The following is a 12693-nucleotide window of genomic DNA, read 5'->3' as shown; positions in this document are numbered from 1 at the left end:
GTAGGGGAGACTTTAATTAATAGTTACACACACAAATGCATAATTATAAATTTGCAATAAGTGCAATCAGGGTAAGAAGGGTGGTGCTAAAAAACCATTTAACAGAGATCTCTGACCTAATACAGAGGGTAGGTTTTCCCTGAGGTCTGGGGGTAGATTAGGAATTAAGTAGGTGAGATTTTCTGGCAGAAGGATTAGGATGCCATGGCTGGAGCACATGGTAAATGATGCTCAAGGAAGCTGAGAAGGCGAGTCAGGGGCTGGATCACACAAGCCTGGGCTGAGGCATTTCTTAATATATTTTTTCCAAGAGCAGTGGGGGACCATTGTAAGATCTTTAAACAAGGGGATGATGAAGTCAGTAGACAATTTGTGGCCAGAGGACTGGGCTGAATGGGGCCTGTTAGGAAGAAGGCAGGTACAGTGGTTTATGGAAAGGTCACAGTGGCTTGGATTGCAGTGGTGGTTCTGGAACTATAGAAAGGTGTTAGGAGTGGAGGGATAATAAGAAGATAATAGGACTGGATAATGGATTCAAAAACAAGGTGAGGAAGAGGAAGTCAGAGTTTTTGGTGTATAGGAACAGAGGGTTTCAGTCACTACAAGGTCACATGGGGAGAAGACAAAAGGATCATGAGTTCTGGTTTGGACATGTTTAGAGGTATGTTGTACCTTTTAGTCATTCAAGTGAAAATGCCAGGTAGCCCACTGGATATATGAATCTGACTTTGAGAGGGGTGGTAAAAGCCAAGGATGTAAATTTAGGTATCATCTGTGCTTAGATCATCCCTTATTGAAGTTATGGACATGGATGAGGGAAGAAGTGTAGAGTAAGAAGAGACCTAGGGACAGACCTTCAGACACTCTTTGATATTTGGTGTTCAGGTAGAAGAGGATAAACCAGAATGGAGACTTAGAAAAGCCAGAAAGGTGAGGGGGAAGCCAGGAACTCATAAGAGCCCAAAGAAATAGGGTTTTTCAGATGGCACTTGACAATGTGTGATTGTGCTAGGAAGTTCTACAAGAGGAAGGCGATTCTGAAAAGTGCCATTGGGTACTGTGGATACTTGTGACCTTAACAATACAGTAGTAATAGTGATGACAGGGAAAATGCTCCTGGAGGGAGTAGAATGTAGTGTGGAGAAGATGATGAGGACAAGAGCTAGTGAGTACCACCCCCATTGGAAGAATCTGCCTGTAAAATGGGGAGAGAGGTCAGGAACTCACATGAAATAAGGAGTCAGCCATGGGAGGGTTTTCCTGTTTTGTGTTTTGTTTTGTTATGTTCTTTTTTTTTTTTTTTGAAACGTAATCTCACCCTATTGGCCAGGCTGGAGTGCAGTGGTGCAGTCTCGGCGCACTGCAGTCTCCGTCTTGCAGGTTCAAGCAATTCTCCTGCCTTAGCCTCTGGAGTAGCTGGGATTACAGTTGCGCGCCACCACGCCTGGCTAATTTTTGTAGTTTTAGTAGAGATGGGGTTTCACCATGTTGGCCAGGATGGTCTCAATCTCCTGACCTCATGATCTACCTGTCTCGGTCTCCCAAAGTGCTGGGATTACAGATGTGAGCCACCACACCCCGCCTGTTGTATTCTTAAAACGGAAATGGAACATGTTTCCGTGTAGATTGGAAAAAATCTTGTCAAGCAGGGAGAATGAAACATGCAAGTGAAAGAAGGGATACTTGAGTGTTGAGGATAATAATATTAAGGAAAAACTTGCCAGGCTACCCACAGACACCTTTGAAATCTCTTCTTCCTCATGGTGTGAAGACCACAGGAAGCTTTGTGCTGAAGTCTTAAGGAGCCCCCATTTTGAAAGAACATGATTCTGTCAGTGTCAACTCAGGCAATAGTACCTGATCATGGAGACATCTGTGTCATGATTGCCTATTTTTCCAGGAGCTGATGAGGACGTAGAGAGTCCAGAGCTGACAACATCTCGACCACTGCCAAAGATACCATTCACTAGTGCTGCTCCAAAAGTGGAAACCATGACGCTGAATATACAGAACAAGATACCTGCTCAGACAAAGGTGTGTTCTGTTTTGCATTGCATTGGATTGCATTGCATTATCAGGTTATTATAAATGCTTCACTTTACTGACTGTATATGAGAGTCCCTTTTTCATTATTTCATTTTCTTCTTTTTGGAGCTACCCATCAAGAACTATGTATCACAGCAGTTCTTTTAAGAGGCCCCATTTAAAATTGTATAAGGACAAATGGTCTTTTCGTGGTAGTGTTATAAATGGCTCTTCCTTACTCTTTTTGATCATTTTGGTATTTACCCACTTATGATTTCTGTCATCCAGGCCCGGATTATATACCACTATTTTTTACATTTTCTACATGACTCACTACAATCTCTGCCTCCCGGGTTCAAGCAATTCTCCTGCCTCAGCCTTTCGAGTAACTGGAATTACAGGCATGCGCCACCACGCCCAGCTAGTTTTTTTTTTTTTTGAGATGGAGTTTTGCTCGTTACCCAGGCTGGAGTGCAATGGCGCGATCTCGGCTCACCGCAACCTCCGCCTCCTGGGTTCAGGCAATTCTCCTGCCTCAGCCTCCCGAGTAGCTGGGATTACAGGCACGTGCCACTGTGCCCAGCTAATTTTTTGTATTTTTAGTAGAGACTGGGTTTCACCATGTTGACCAGGATGGTCTCGATCTCCTGACCTCATGATCCACCCGCCTCGGCCTCCCAAAGTGCTGGGATTACAGGTGTGAGCCACCGCGCCTGGCCTAGTTTTTGTATTTTTAGTAGAGGTGGGGTTTCACCACGTTGGCCAGGCTGATCCTGATCTCTTGACCTCGTGATCCACCAGGCTTGGCCTCCCAAAGTGCTGGGATATAGGCATGAGCCACCGTGCACTGTTTCAGCCTTCCTTAAGGAATGTCTGAAGCCCAGTTAAGAAGCAAAGCCCTGTTTCTTTAGTTTCCTGGTTTGCAGATTATATAATAAGAAGTGGTTATGTCTTGAGGTGGTCCTAGTCTCAATAAGTCATTTCTCAAAGTGTTCTTAGGCCTACCATCAGTATATGTAATCCTTGACCTCTCTTAATGATGATGAACATCTGTATGTATACATATGTACATGTATATATAGATTCATTTTGAAAGCTGACTTATTCAGAAAAAGGTCTTTGGCCTTAGAACTGAGTAAAATGACCAGCTAATGAAAACTTGGAGCTTGTGATTGTGATTCTGACCTTGTTAATATTGCAGTTAGCTGACCATCTGCTAATATGTAACCCACTGAAGTTAGAACATTCATATGAAAGTCTGGCAAAGACCTAAATTTCAAATCCTGGGTCCTGTCTATGTTTCTTATCTTCTGAACCCATTTCCTAGGGTCCGTTAAGAAGATGAAATGTGGGTGTGTGTAGCATGACACCTGAGACCTAGTCAGCATTCTGTAAGCATTCACTGAATGTGGTGGGGTGGAAGAGACCAAGCCAATTCACCAAGTGAGCACGTGTAATAACTGTAGTGGTAGACTTTGCAGTCAGTGCAGGATTAACATACAGTTTATGAAAACCCAGAAGCACAAGCATCTCCTTTTGGAGCTCACCCATCTGTTGATTAGAAATGAGATGCTGCCAAGCTTTAGCAGCAGACAGGATGTGGATATGGAAGGCTGTTTGATGAAGGTGGTGACAGGCCTTCCTTGGAGTAAGAAGCATCCCCTCTTCAGGCAGGAATACATGTGGGCTTTTCTTACTCTTACATTTGTTCTTCCTCCTCTTCCTCCATCCCCCCCAGTGTGTGTGACTGGAATGGTGAATGGCACAGCTGGATGGGTTTCTGCAGATGTGGAACAGCCGGGAAGCCAGCCCTTTCCAGATTGAAGTGCTCTCTGTAGGACCAAGAAGGGTCAATTACTGTTAGTGGTAGACTGATTTCACAAGCCAGGTGGTAGGAAGGCAAGGAGAGCCCTGTGAGAATTGAGGCTGACTTGCCTGGCATGTGCTGGGTCCATGCATATAAGCTATGGTATCAATATATCAGTTGAGTGAATGAAACAAAAAAAGAAAGGGAGAAATGAAAAGTCCAGGTGCAATTGGTGGTAGGAAGACTGAATGCCTCAGAGTGTGTAGCAGTTATCTACTATCTACTAAAGATGCATTTGACTTTTACCACATTTTTATTTGACCGCTTCTCTTGACTAAGTCTGTTGAAGTCAGCAACAGTTAGGGCTCACTAGCTTGAGGGAAGAAACTCTCCTGGGTGAGTTTTGGCTTGTAGTGATAAAGAGTTGTACCCTAAGCATGACTTAATTTGACATAGAGTTTTGGTTTGTTAACAATGGACCGACCACTAATTTACGTTTTGAAAAATCGGTCTTAGGAAGTAATTGCATCAGACTGAAATAAAAAATATAGAAGTTTGGCAGGTGAATTTAAAAATGAAGGAGCCCAAAAGATTTTAATACATTTATATTCCTACTATCATTTGTGTTCAATGTAGTAATAATAAAAATTCATCCATATATGAGTGCTATTTATTGTGTGTTGAATGCTGCTCTCAGCACTGATAATGATAATATTGATCATGAATAACATGAATAATAATGAGAAAATTTTTCATTTTGCTGTTTGTGTGGTACGGCTGAATTGAACATTGCCTTTAGGATACCATTAGTGTAGAGTTTGCTTTTGAATTGGTCTCACAGTGGCATTAATGTCACTGTTACAGATATCCTATCTAGTTTGTTGTAAATTTAAGCGACTAAAATGTAAAAAAGAAATCTCGTTATTTGTTTGAGCAGAGCATCACTCATAAGCTTTTACTTCTGTTCCATTTCCATGGCATCCAGACAATCAGATAGGGATGTGGCAGATCTTTACTTGGCCTCATTTAATCGCCCCTGCTGCCTTTTTGTAGTTGCATTTTGCACATATATTCATACAAGAGTTAAGGTATTTCAGATTTGTTCCATATTGCAAAATGGTTTCTTCTTAGTCAAGCCTCTGCTTCCATGCGATAAAACATTTTTACTTCAGAAATGAATTTTCCACCGAGAGCAGCTTGAGGCTGGTGCATCTCCAGCTGTAGGGTGTCTCCAGTTCCATGGAGTCCTTCAGTCCTCACGCTCTCAGATCCCTGATTGCACGCCTTGTTCTGCTTGCCAGATCAGAGGCTGAATCAGAGGAAACTGAAAAGATCAATTCTCTTAAATGATCTTAGGGACTCAAAAATCCCAGGTGAAACCATATGATTCGTAATAATAATAGGACAAAGATGATGTGGCTATGGATACATTAAACTCAGTCTCTCATATGACAGTAACTATTTGTGTCCATTTCATTCCCACCAGAACTTGTATACCTCTCTCCCTAGTCACATACCTGAGAATTCACCTATTTGAGATTTTTCTTCCCTTTTGTAACCTATAATAGCAAAGCAGTCTAATGAGCAGAGAAAGGTTTCTAGACTAGAACCCAGGTAATTCATTCTCTGATCTGTTACCTTTCCTTCCACCAGGCAGCCAATTAATGATGGGCTTTTCATGAGAAGAATAGAAAAAAAACTCAGGAAAAATACTGCCAATGAGCTGCCCTCTTTGGCTTTACTTTGGTACCTGAAGGCCTGGGAAGGCCTATCAGATTTTATTCTCTCTTAGTAATAGAGAGGACAGTGATGTTTTCCGTGCAAATTGTGCACCGGTGAAATGAACATTTCTCTATGACCTCTGCTTTTTGCAAATCATGGCAAGTTGAGGTTTAGGGTAGTACAGAGTTTCTTGCAACTTGGGAACGACAGTTACCCTTTATTATACTTTATTACATACCACCTTCAGTGGAAGCCTAGCGTTCTGCTGACAGGGATATTGATCTTACATACCCTAGAGTGCAAATGGATCCCCCTGGTCTAGCTTATGGCCCTTCCTAGCAATGAGGGTGGCCTTAAGGTGCAGAAAAGAGGTATGATGTGGTCGGGGTCCCACAGGAGCTACTTGCACAACCCAAGAAGGTGAGGTCTTTTCTTATTATGCTCTTTAAGCAGCATAACTTAACTAGCAGGCTGCCATTTTGGATGAGCTGTAGCCTTCGGAAAGCAATCAATTACTTTGCGGAGCCATGGTATGTTAGACTCTGTGGAGTCCTCATGAAGAGGGTAGGAAGCTCTTAGGAACTTAGGAAGAGTAGTAGAGCTGAGAAGGATTATTGTCTGCAGTCTTTTTTTTTTTTTTTTTTTTTGAGACAGGGTCTCACTCTGTCACCCAGGCTAGAATGCAGTGGCACAATTAGAGCTCACTGCAGCCTCCAACTCCTGGGATCGAGAGATCCTCCACAGGTGCGCAGCACCATGCCTGGCTAATTAAAAAAAATTTTTTTTAGAGACAAAGTCTCAGTATGTTTTCCAGGCTGATCTCGAATGATCCTGTCACCCTGGGCTCCCCACCCAGCCACATTTAGTCTTTAAACCCCAACTGAAGTTGACAGTGTTTTCATGAGTGGTGTTGGCCAACAAGAACTTCAGACTGTTAGAGAAGGAACAACTCCTTTGAATGGGACTTCTCTAACCCACTGGTTCTTAAACTACGGAGTTGTCTGGAAAACTTAAATAGCAATCAAAATCAGTGCCAGCTTCCTTACCCCAGACCCATTGAAATGGAACCTCTAGTAGTAGGCCTGTATTTTTATTATTATTATTTTTTAATGCCTTTCAGCTAATGTGGATCAGTGGAACCTTGGGTGATTCACATAAGATGGCCAGTGATGGTGCTGAGAGTTAGAAAGGCAACACATCATTTCTGTGTAAATAATTCTGGGGTTTAGGGAGGTAAAAGATCAGAGAAGGCTTCATTAAGTACAAACAGAGTAAAAGAAGTGAAACATTTGGACTGGGGATAGAATTGCATGAACTAGAGCAGTGGGTCCTCTCCCGCCCCAGGGCCACGGACCAGTACTGGTGGCCTGCTAGGAATCAGGCAGCACAGCTGCAAGTGAGTGAGCAATACCAATGGAGCTCCGCCTACTGTCGGGTCAGCAGAGGCGCCCCATTCTCATAGGAGCTAGGAGCGCAAACGCTGTTGTGAACTGCGCGTGCCAGGGATCTAGGTTGTGCTCCTTATGAGAATCTCAGGTGGAATAGTTTCATTCCCACCCCTACCCTCCCATCATGGAAAGGTTGGGGACTGCTGAACTGTAGCACAGATGTTAAGAATCGTTTTTGATAATGAAGAGGTGGTGGAAATGGCCTCACAGTGTTTTCTGCTGGGAATAAGTGGCATGTTGGGGGAGGACTGGGAGCTACCCAACACATGCAGTTCTGAGGTCGATGCAGGACAGGAGCTGGAGTGTGATGTGCTAGCGACCTGAACAAAGCTGTGGCAATGAGAGCCTAAGGGGAGAATGTAGTGTGAGAGCATGGTGGGAGGCAAATGACAGTGCTGTGACATGGAAAACATATCATGGAGAATGTAGTGTGAGAGCATGGTGGGAGGCAGATTGACAGTGCTGTGACATGGAAAACATATGATATAAAATGTGCCCAAATAGATAGCTTGGGAACACCCCCAAATACGCCACCATTAATGGGAATAGAAAAGAAGGCTGATCTGATTCAGCAATGAGTTAATGACTACTTAGACTTGACGAGTAGAGTTAAAGGTGGTGCAGCCAGCAGTTAATGTCCTGCAGGCTGCTGGCTTGTTGGGAATAATGCTGACTAGAGATGAGGCTGTGAGAGGTATTCCTGTAGATTTCTACTTGAGCATTGTGGAGTGTCTGAGACCCTCTGAGTGTCATTCATTAGACAGGTGAGGAAGCCAACGTGCAAAAAGGAAGTATGGTATGGTCAGGGAGAAGCCACTTGGATAACCCAAGTCCCCGGAAGTCCTGGTCCAGGGTTGCTGAAGGTAATGTGACTAAGGGGAAGCATTAGGAGTAAGGCTCTGTGGGGGTTGTTCCCCACAGAGTGGGGACAGGAAAAGCTCGGTCAGGCATGAGAGAATATCTGAAAAGGAGCTGTTGTCGTAGTGCTCTGTATAGATCTGAAGTGAAGGAGTAAGGAGAATTGGGGGAGTGCTTTTGGGCTGGCACAGTTGGAGGGAGATGGGGACCTGAAGTCAGAAGAGTGGTGAAAAAGTAGCGATCTTAGAGAATGTTCCCTAAAACAGCCTCACCATATCCTTAGGATTATTGTGAACCCACTAGCTCTGTGTCTCGCCTGATCATGCAATGGGTGTTATGCAAAACCGTGAACTACATGTGTCCGTCATGACACTCACCCATTGCTATAATCATCACACAAGTGATTATTCCACTTATTTCCTAAACTCATTCTTTGGGGAAAAAAAAGAATTTTGGAATATACTCATCTATTATTTCTTCTTTCCAGCACATTTTCTTAAATCAATGTAATCTTTCCCTGTTTCCCATACCAGTCACCTGAGGAAACTGACAAAGAGAAAGGTCACCTCTCTGACTCAGAAAGGAAAAATGACCCAGCTGAAGAGGATACAAATGTGTATACTGAGAAACACTCAGACAGTCTGTTTAAACGAACAGAAGTCTTAGCAGGTGAGTAGCGTCAGGTGGGAGGGTGCCTACATAGGCCTCTGTTAGTCTGAGTGATATTTAAAAGTGCAGCAAAGCTTGCTATCACCTTTCTACTGGAAGCAGTCTTGAGGGCCCTTCCTTCCAGGGAAAGAAGCAAGAGGCTCAGCAAACATTGTCATTATTGTCTGCCAGCTCCTTCAACCTACCCCTTGGCCAGCCATTAGGTAGGTGATGGGAGGTAGCCTAGAAGAGGGAAAGTTAACATCTGAATTGATCCAGAGCAGCTGGATGTAGAGAGATGGCCGAGTGGGTAAATCCATCAGTCTTGCTCTAAGGCATCCTACATTTCAAAATAAAGAAAAGTTCTTTAGCGGGAAGGCAGTTCACTTAAGTACTGCCCCAGGGTGTTAAGAATGTTGTTTCTATTTTAACTTAATTGGATGGAAGTGCAAATATTTTATTTTAAAGGGGGAAGTTTTCAAGATTTAAGAACACTTGATGGTCTCGAATGCAAGAATAGAAATAAATTTGCATGTTTTTTCATATATACTCAAATTTTAAGTCAATTATACTATGTTTTGCGTTTAAAAAAGCAATTAGAAAATTAGAATATGAAATGTGACTACTGAAAAGATAAAAGTGGTTTTCAGGTATAGAATTAGTTAAGATCATGGCCAGATTTTCTTATTGAGGTTTTTGGGTGGTATTATTAAAGCTAATCAAAGAAATGATTGTACCTTCCTGAGGAGTTTCAGATTTACATAGTTACTTGCTTGCTTCATTGAATCCAGTTTTTTTTTTTTTCAGTTGGGGTTTTCAAATTAAGCCTTGTATGAGTGTACGTAGATTGGGCTTGACAACGAAGCTGATGTCCGCAGCTCTCGAATCTCTTCTAAAGTCATCTTCCTTTTGGTTGTTTCAGCTGTCATTGCTGGTGGAGTCATTGGCTTTCTCTTTGCAATTTTTCTTATCCTGCTACTGGTGTATCGCATGAGAAAGAAGGATGAAGGAAGCTATGACCTTGGAGAGCGCAAACCATCCAGTGCTGCTTATCAGAAGGCACCTACTAAGGAGTTTTATGCATAAAACTCCAACTTAGTGTCTCTATTTATGAGATCACTGAACTTTTCAAAATAAAGCTTTTGCATAGAATAACGAAGATCTTTGTTTTTTGTTTTTTGTTTTTTTTTTTCATTAAAGAGCCACTCTGGCACTTTAATGATAAAATCCCATTGTATTTAAAACTTTTCATGTATTTCTTTAGAACATCATAAAATTAAAATTTAACATCTGCAGTGTTCTGTGAATAGCAGTGGCAAAATATGTTATGAAAACCCTCGATGTTCATGGAATTGGTTTAAACTTTTATGCGCAAATACAAAATGATTGTCTTTTTCCTATGACGCAAAGATGAAAGCTGTTTCATTTGTGTCAGCATGTCTCAGATTGACCTTATCAAGTTGGTCTTACTTTGTTAATTTATCTGTTGTCACCCTCCTCTCCTCTGCCCTCCCTTCTTGTGCCCTTAAAACCAAACCTTATGCCTTTTGTAGCTGTCATGGTGCAATTTGTCTTTGGAAAATTCCGATAATGGTAATCTAGTGTATATGTGATTTTCAAATATGTAAACTTTAACTTCTGCTTTGTATAAATTTTTAAGTGTCAGACTATCCATTTTACACTTGCTTTATTTTTTATTATCTGTAGCTTTGGGCAGATTTGCAACAGCAAATTAATGTGTAAAATTGGATTCTTACTACAAAACTGTTTAGTCGTATCTGTCTAATCAGATCTTCTTTTGGGAGGATTTGATGTAAGTTACTGACAAGCCTCAGCAAACCCAAAGATGCTAACAGTGTTTTAAGAAGTTGCTGCAGATTCCTTTGGCCACTGTATTTGTTAATTTCTTGCAATTTGAAGGTATGAGTAGAGGTTTAAAGAAAAATCAAATTTTTGTTCTTAAAAATGCATTTAAGTTGTAAACGTCTTTTTAAGCCTTTGAAGTGCCTCTGATTCTATGTAACCTGTTGCAGACTGGTGTTAATGAGTATATATAACAGTTTAAAAAAAGTTGGTATTTTATAAGCACAGACAATTCTAATGGTAACTTTTGTAGTCTTATGAATAGACATAAATTGTAATTTGGGAACATCAAAACTACTGAATAAATCATGTGGCCTAATATTGAAAATGTCACTGTTATAAATTTTGTGCATTTTTGATCAAATGTACATCTCCCCTTTGTAACAGCCGTCTGCTCTCAAGGATGACGTGGGTTTGATTTCTAAGTGTTCCACAGTGTCTGTAAATTAACACCAAAGAGCCTGTTGATGAGACTCTTCGTTACCAGATTCACTTCTGAATTGGCTAGAGGAAATCTGAATGTATTATCCTGTGTATGTCTAGGTAGAGATATTGGAAAGCTGCCAGGGAATTTTGAAGTTTGCAACCTTTATAGAATAGCTGTTGGCAACATTAAGACAGACGCCTGCTTTTGCAAAGAACTTTTAAGACTATAAATTCCAAAGATCTGAAGGGGGCTTTCCTGATGTTGGTATCTAAAGCTTAGGCGTATAGATTGACTTACCTATGAAATTGTGCTCCAAATGTCTACTGAAGCTTAACTAAAGAACTTATAAATGGACTATAGTAGCTCACCTTACAGGGAAGGAAGATAGGCAGGGAGGCTCTGTGTGTTAAAATGAGGGCCTCACTGCTTTAGGATTGAAATGGTTGAAAAGAGTGATGCCTGGGGAAGGAGATGGAGGTATGAGGGTACCCTGGCTGGTACTTTCTGTACTAAACATTTCCTTTTTCTATTTTATTATTAATTTTGTTTTAAATTGGGAGCCATCCAAGAAGGAAGAAGACAGTAAAAACAGCAACTTTTCCAACGTACAATTTACTTTTAATAAAGTATGAATACTTTATTTGGAGAACATTCCCTGGAATTGCCACAGAATTCATTAAAAACAATTTTTTTTAAGCAACACTTGGAACAGTGTTTACTTAAGTCCTAATGGCCTTAATTAATTCTCAAATTCCTGCCCCATCACTTATAGAATCAATTCACTTTAGAGTGACTAAAGGAAACGATAGCGCCTTCTAAAGCCACACAGTGTCCCTCAGTAACAGAGGGTAGGAACGGGTATACCTCTTAACTGTGCGAAGCAAGAGTGAAATTCAATTCAAAGAATAACAACTGGTTGGAATATCCGTGCCAGGAAAAGAAAAATTTCTGGCAAATATTTTGTCACTGCTGTAAAGCAAAATATTTGTGAAAGTGCCAAAATAAAGTCTGTCATGCCAAAAGTAAATCATTGTAGACTGACATCCAGTTTTCTTCAACTGTACACTTTCTGCTTAGTTTTTTTTTTTTTAAGATGCAGTAAATAATACTATAAAAAGTGGTAGTAATGATTACTGAGTTCAGGAAAATTTTGGTAAAATATAAATATGAAAGCCAATGTGAAAATTTCCTGTTTCCTTAACCACATGTAAATGATTTTTCTTGATTGAATACGGCTTTGTGTTGGAGAGACTTGAAATAGTCACACTGTCCCATTTTCAGCCCATGGGGGAAATAGCACCTGGGTTTTCTTTTTGGTTTTCAGATTTAGCTGCAGGTGAACAGTACCTGAATTTCAGGATTAGGACCTGTTTAATAAAACTGAACAAGATTATAAAAATTGCCGTCTCTTAATGTTGAGAATTGATAGTTTGACATCAAACATTTATTGAATTAATTTTTTGTTAATGCGCTTCTTGGCAAGTTGGACAAAATACACTGGTTTGTTATGGATCTAGTCTGTTAGGGTCTAGGAGAGTAAGCTAATTAAGTAGAATAAAATTACCTTCTTCAAGGGTCCCTGAAGAAACTACTGTGTCCTACTTCATAGTTTTAAGGCGCTTACTTCTTTAATACCTTAGACATTTTGAAACATCAAGGAAAGATGTTAGGTGAGCAAAAATATAAAACCTAAAAATATTGTAGGGTTAATCTTTTAAGTGTGATCTTTATAGCATTATTACAAATACATAAGGGGGTGGTCGAGCAAAGAATATTTTTAAACCTACTTGGTAGTACCAAAAAAGGCAACAGCTTTGAGCAACACTATCGCTAATGTGAATTTCTAAACTCTAAGCCCCCAACAGACAACAGTGAGACCCTAAGAGGTTTCCAAT

General features: G+C 40.8%; 1 protein-coding gene across 2 annotated transcripts in view; it reads left to right on the top strand.

The window, feature by feature from the left end:
- Nucleotides 1-11825, top strand: part of SDC2 (syndecan 2) — a 113941-nt gene extending 102116 nt beyond the window's left edge. For both annotated transcript variants that reach the window (XM_002759126.7, XM_017965469.4), the window contains exons 3-5: nt 1901-2034; nt 8394-8529; nt 9431-11825. In XM_002759126.7, coding sequence (XP_002759172.1) covers nt 1901-2034; nt 8394-8529; nt 9431-9594 — 434 coding nt within the window. In that variant the 3' untranslated portion in view covers nt 9595-11825. The remainder of the gene's footprint in view (nt 1-1900; nt 2035-8393; nt 8530-9430) is intronic.
- Nucleotides 11826-12693: the final 868 nt, after the last annotated feature.

The sequence above is a fragment of the Callithrix jacchus genome, chromosome 16 (assembly GCF_049354715.1).
Source record: "Callithrix jacchus isolate 240 chromosome 16, calJac240_pri, whole genome shotgun sequence".
Taxonomy (NCBI): Eukaryota; Metazoa; Chordata; class Mammalia; order Primates; family Cebidae; genus Callithrix; species Callithrix jacchus.
The sequence above is the reverse complement of the archived record's forward strand: the minus strand, read 5'-3'. Positions and strand labels throughout refer to the sequence as shown.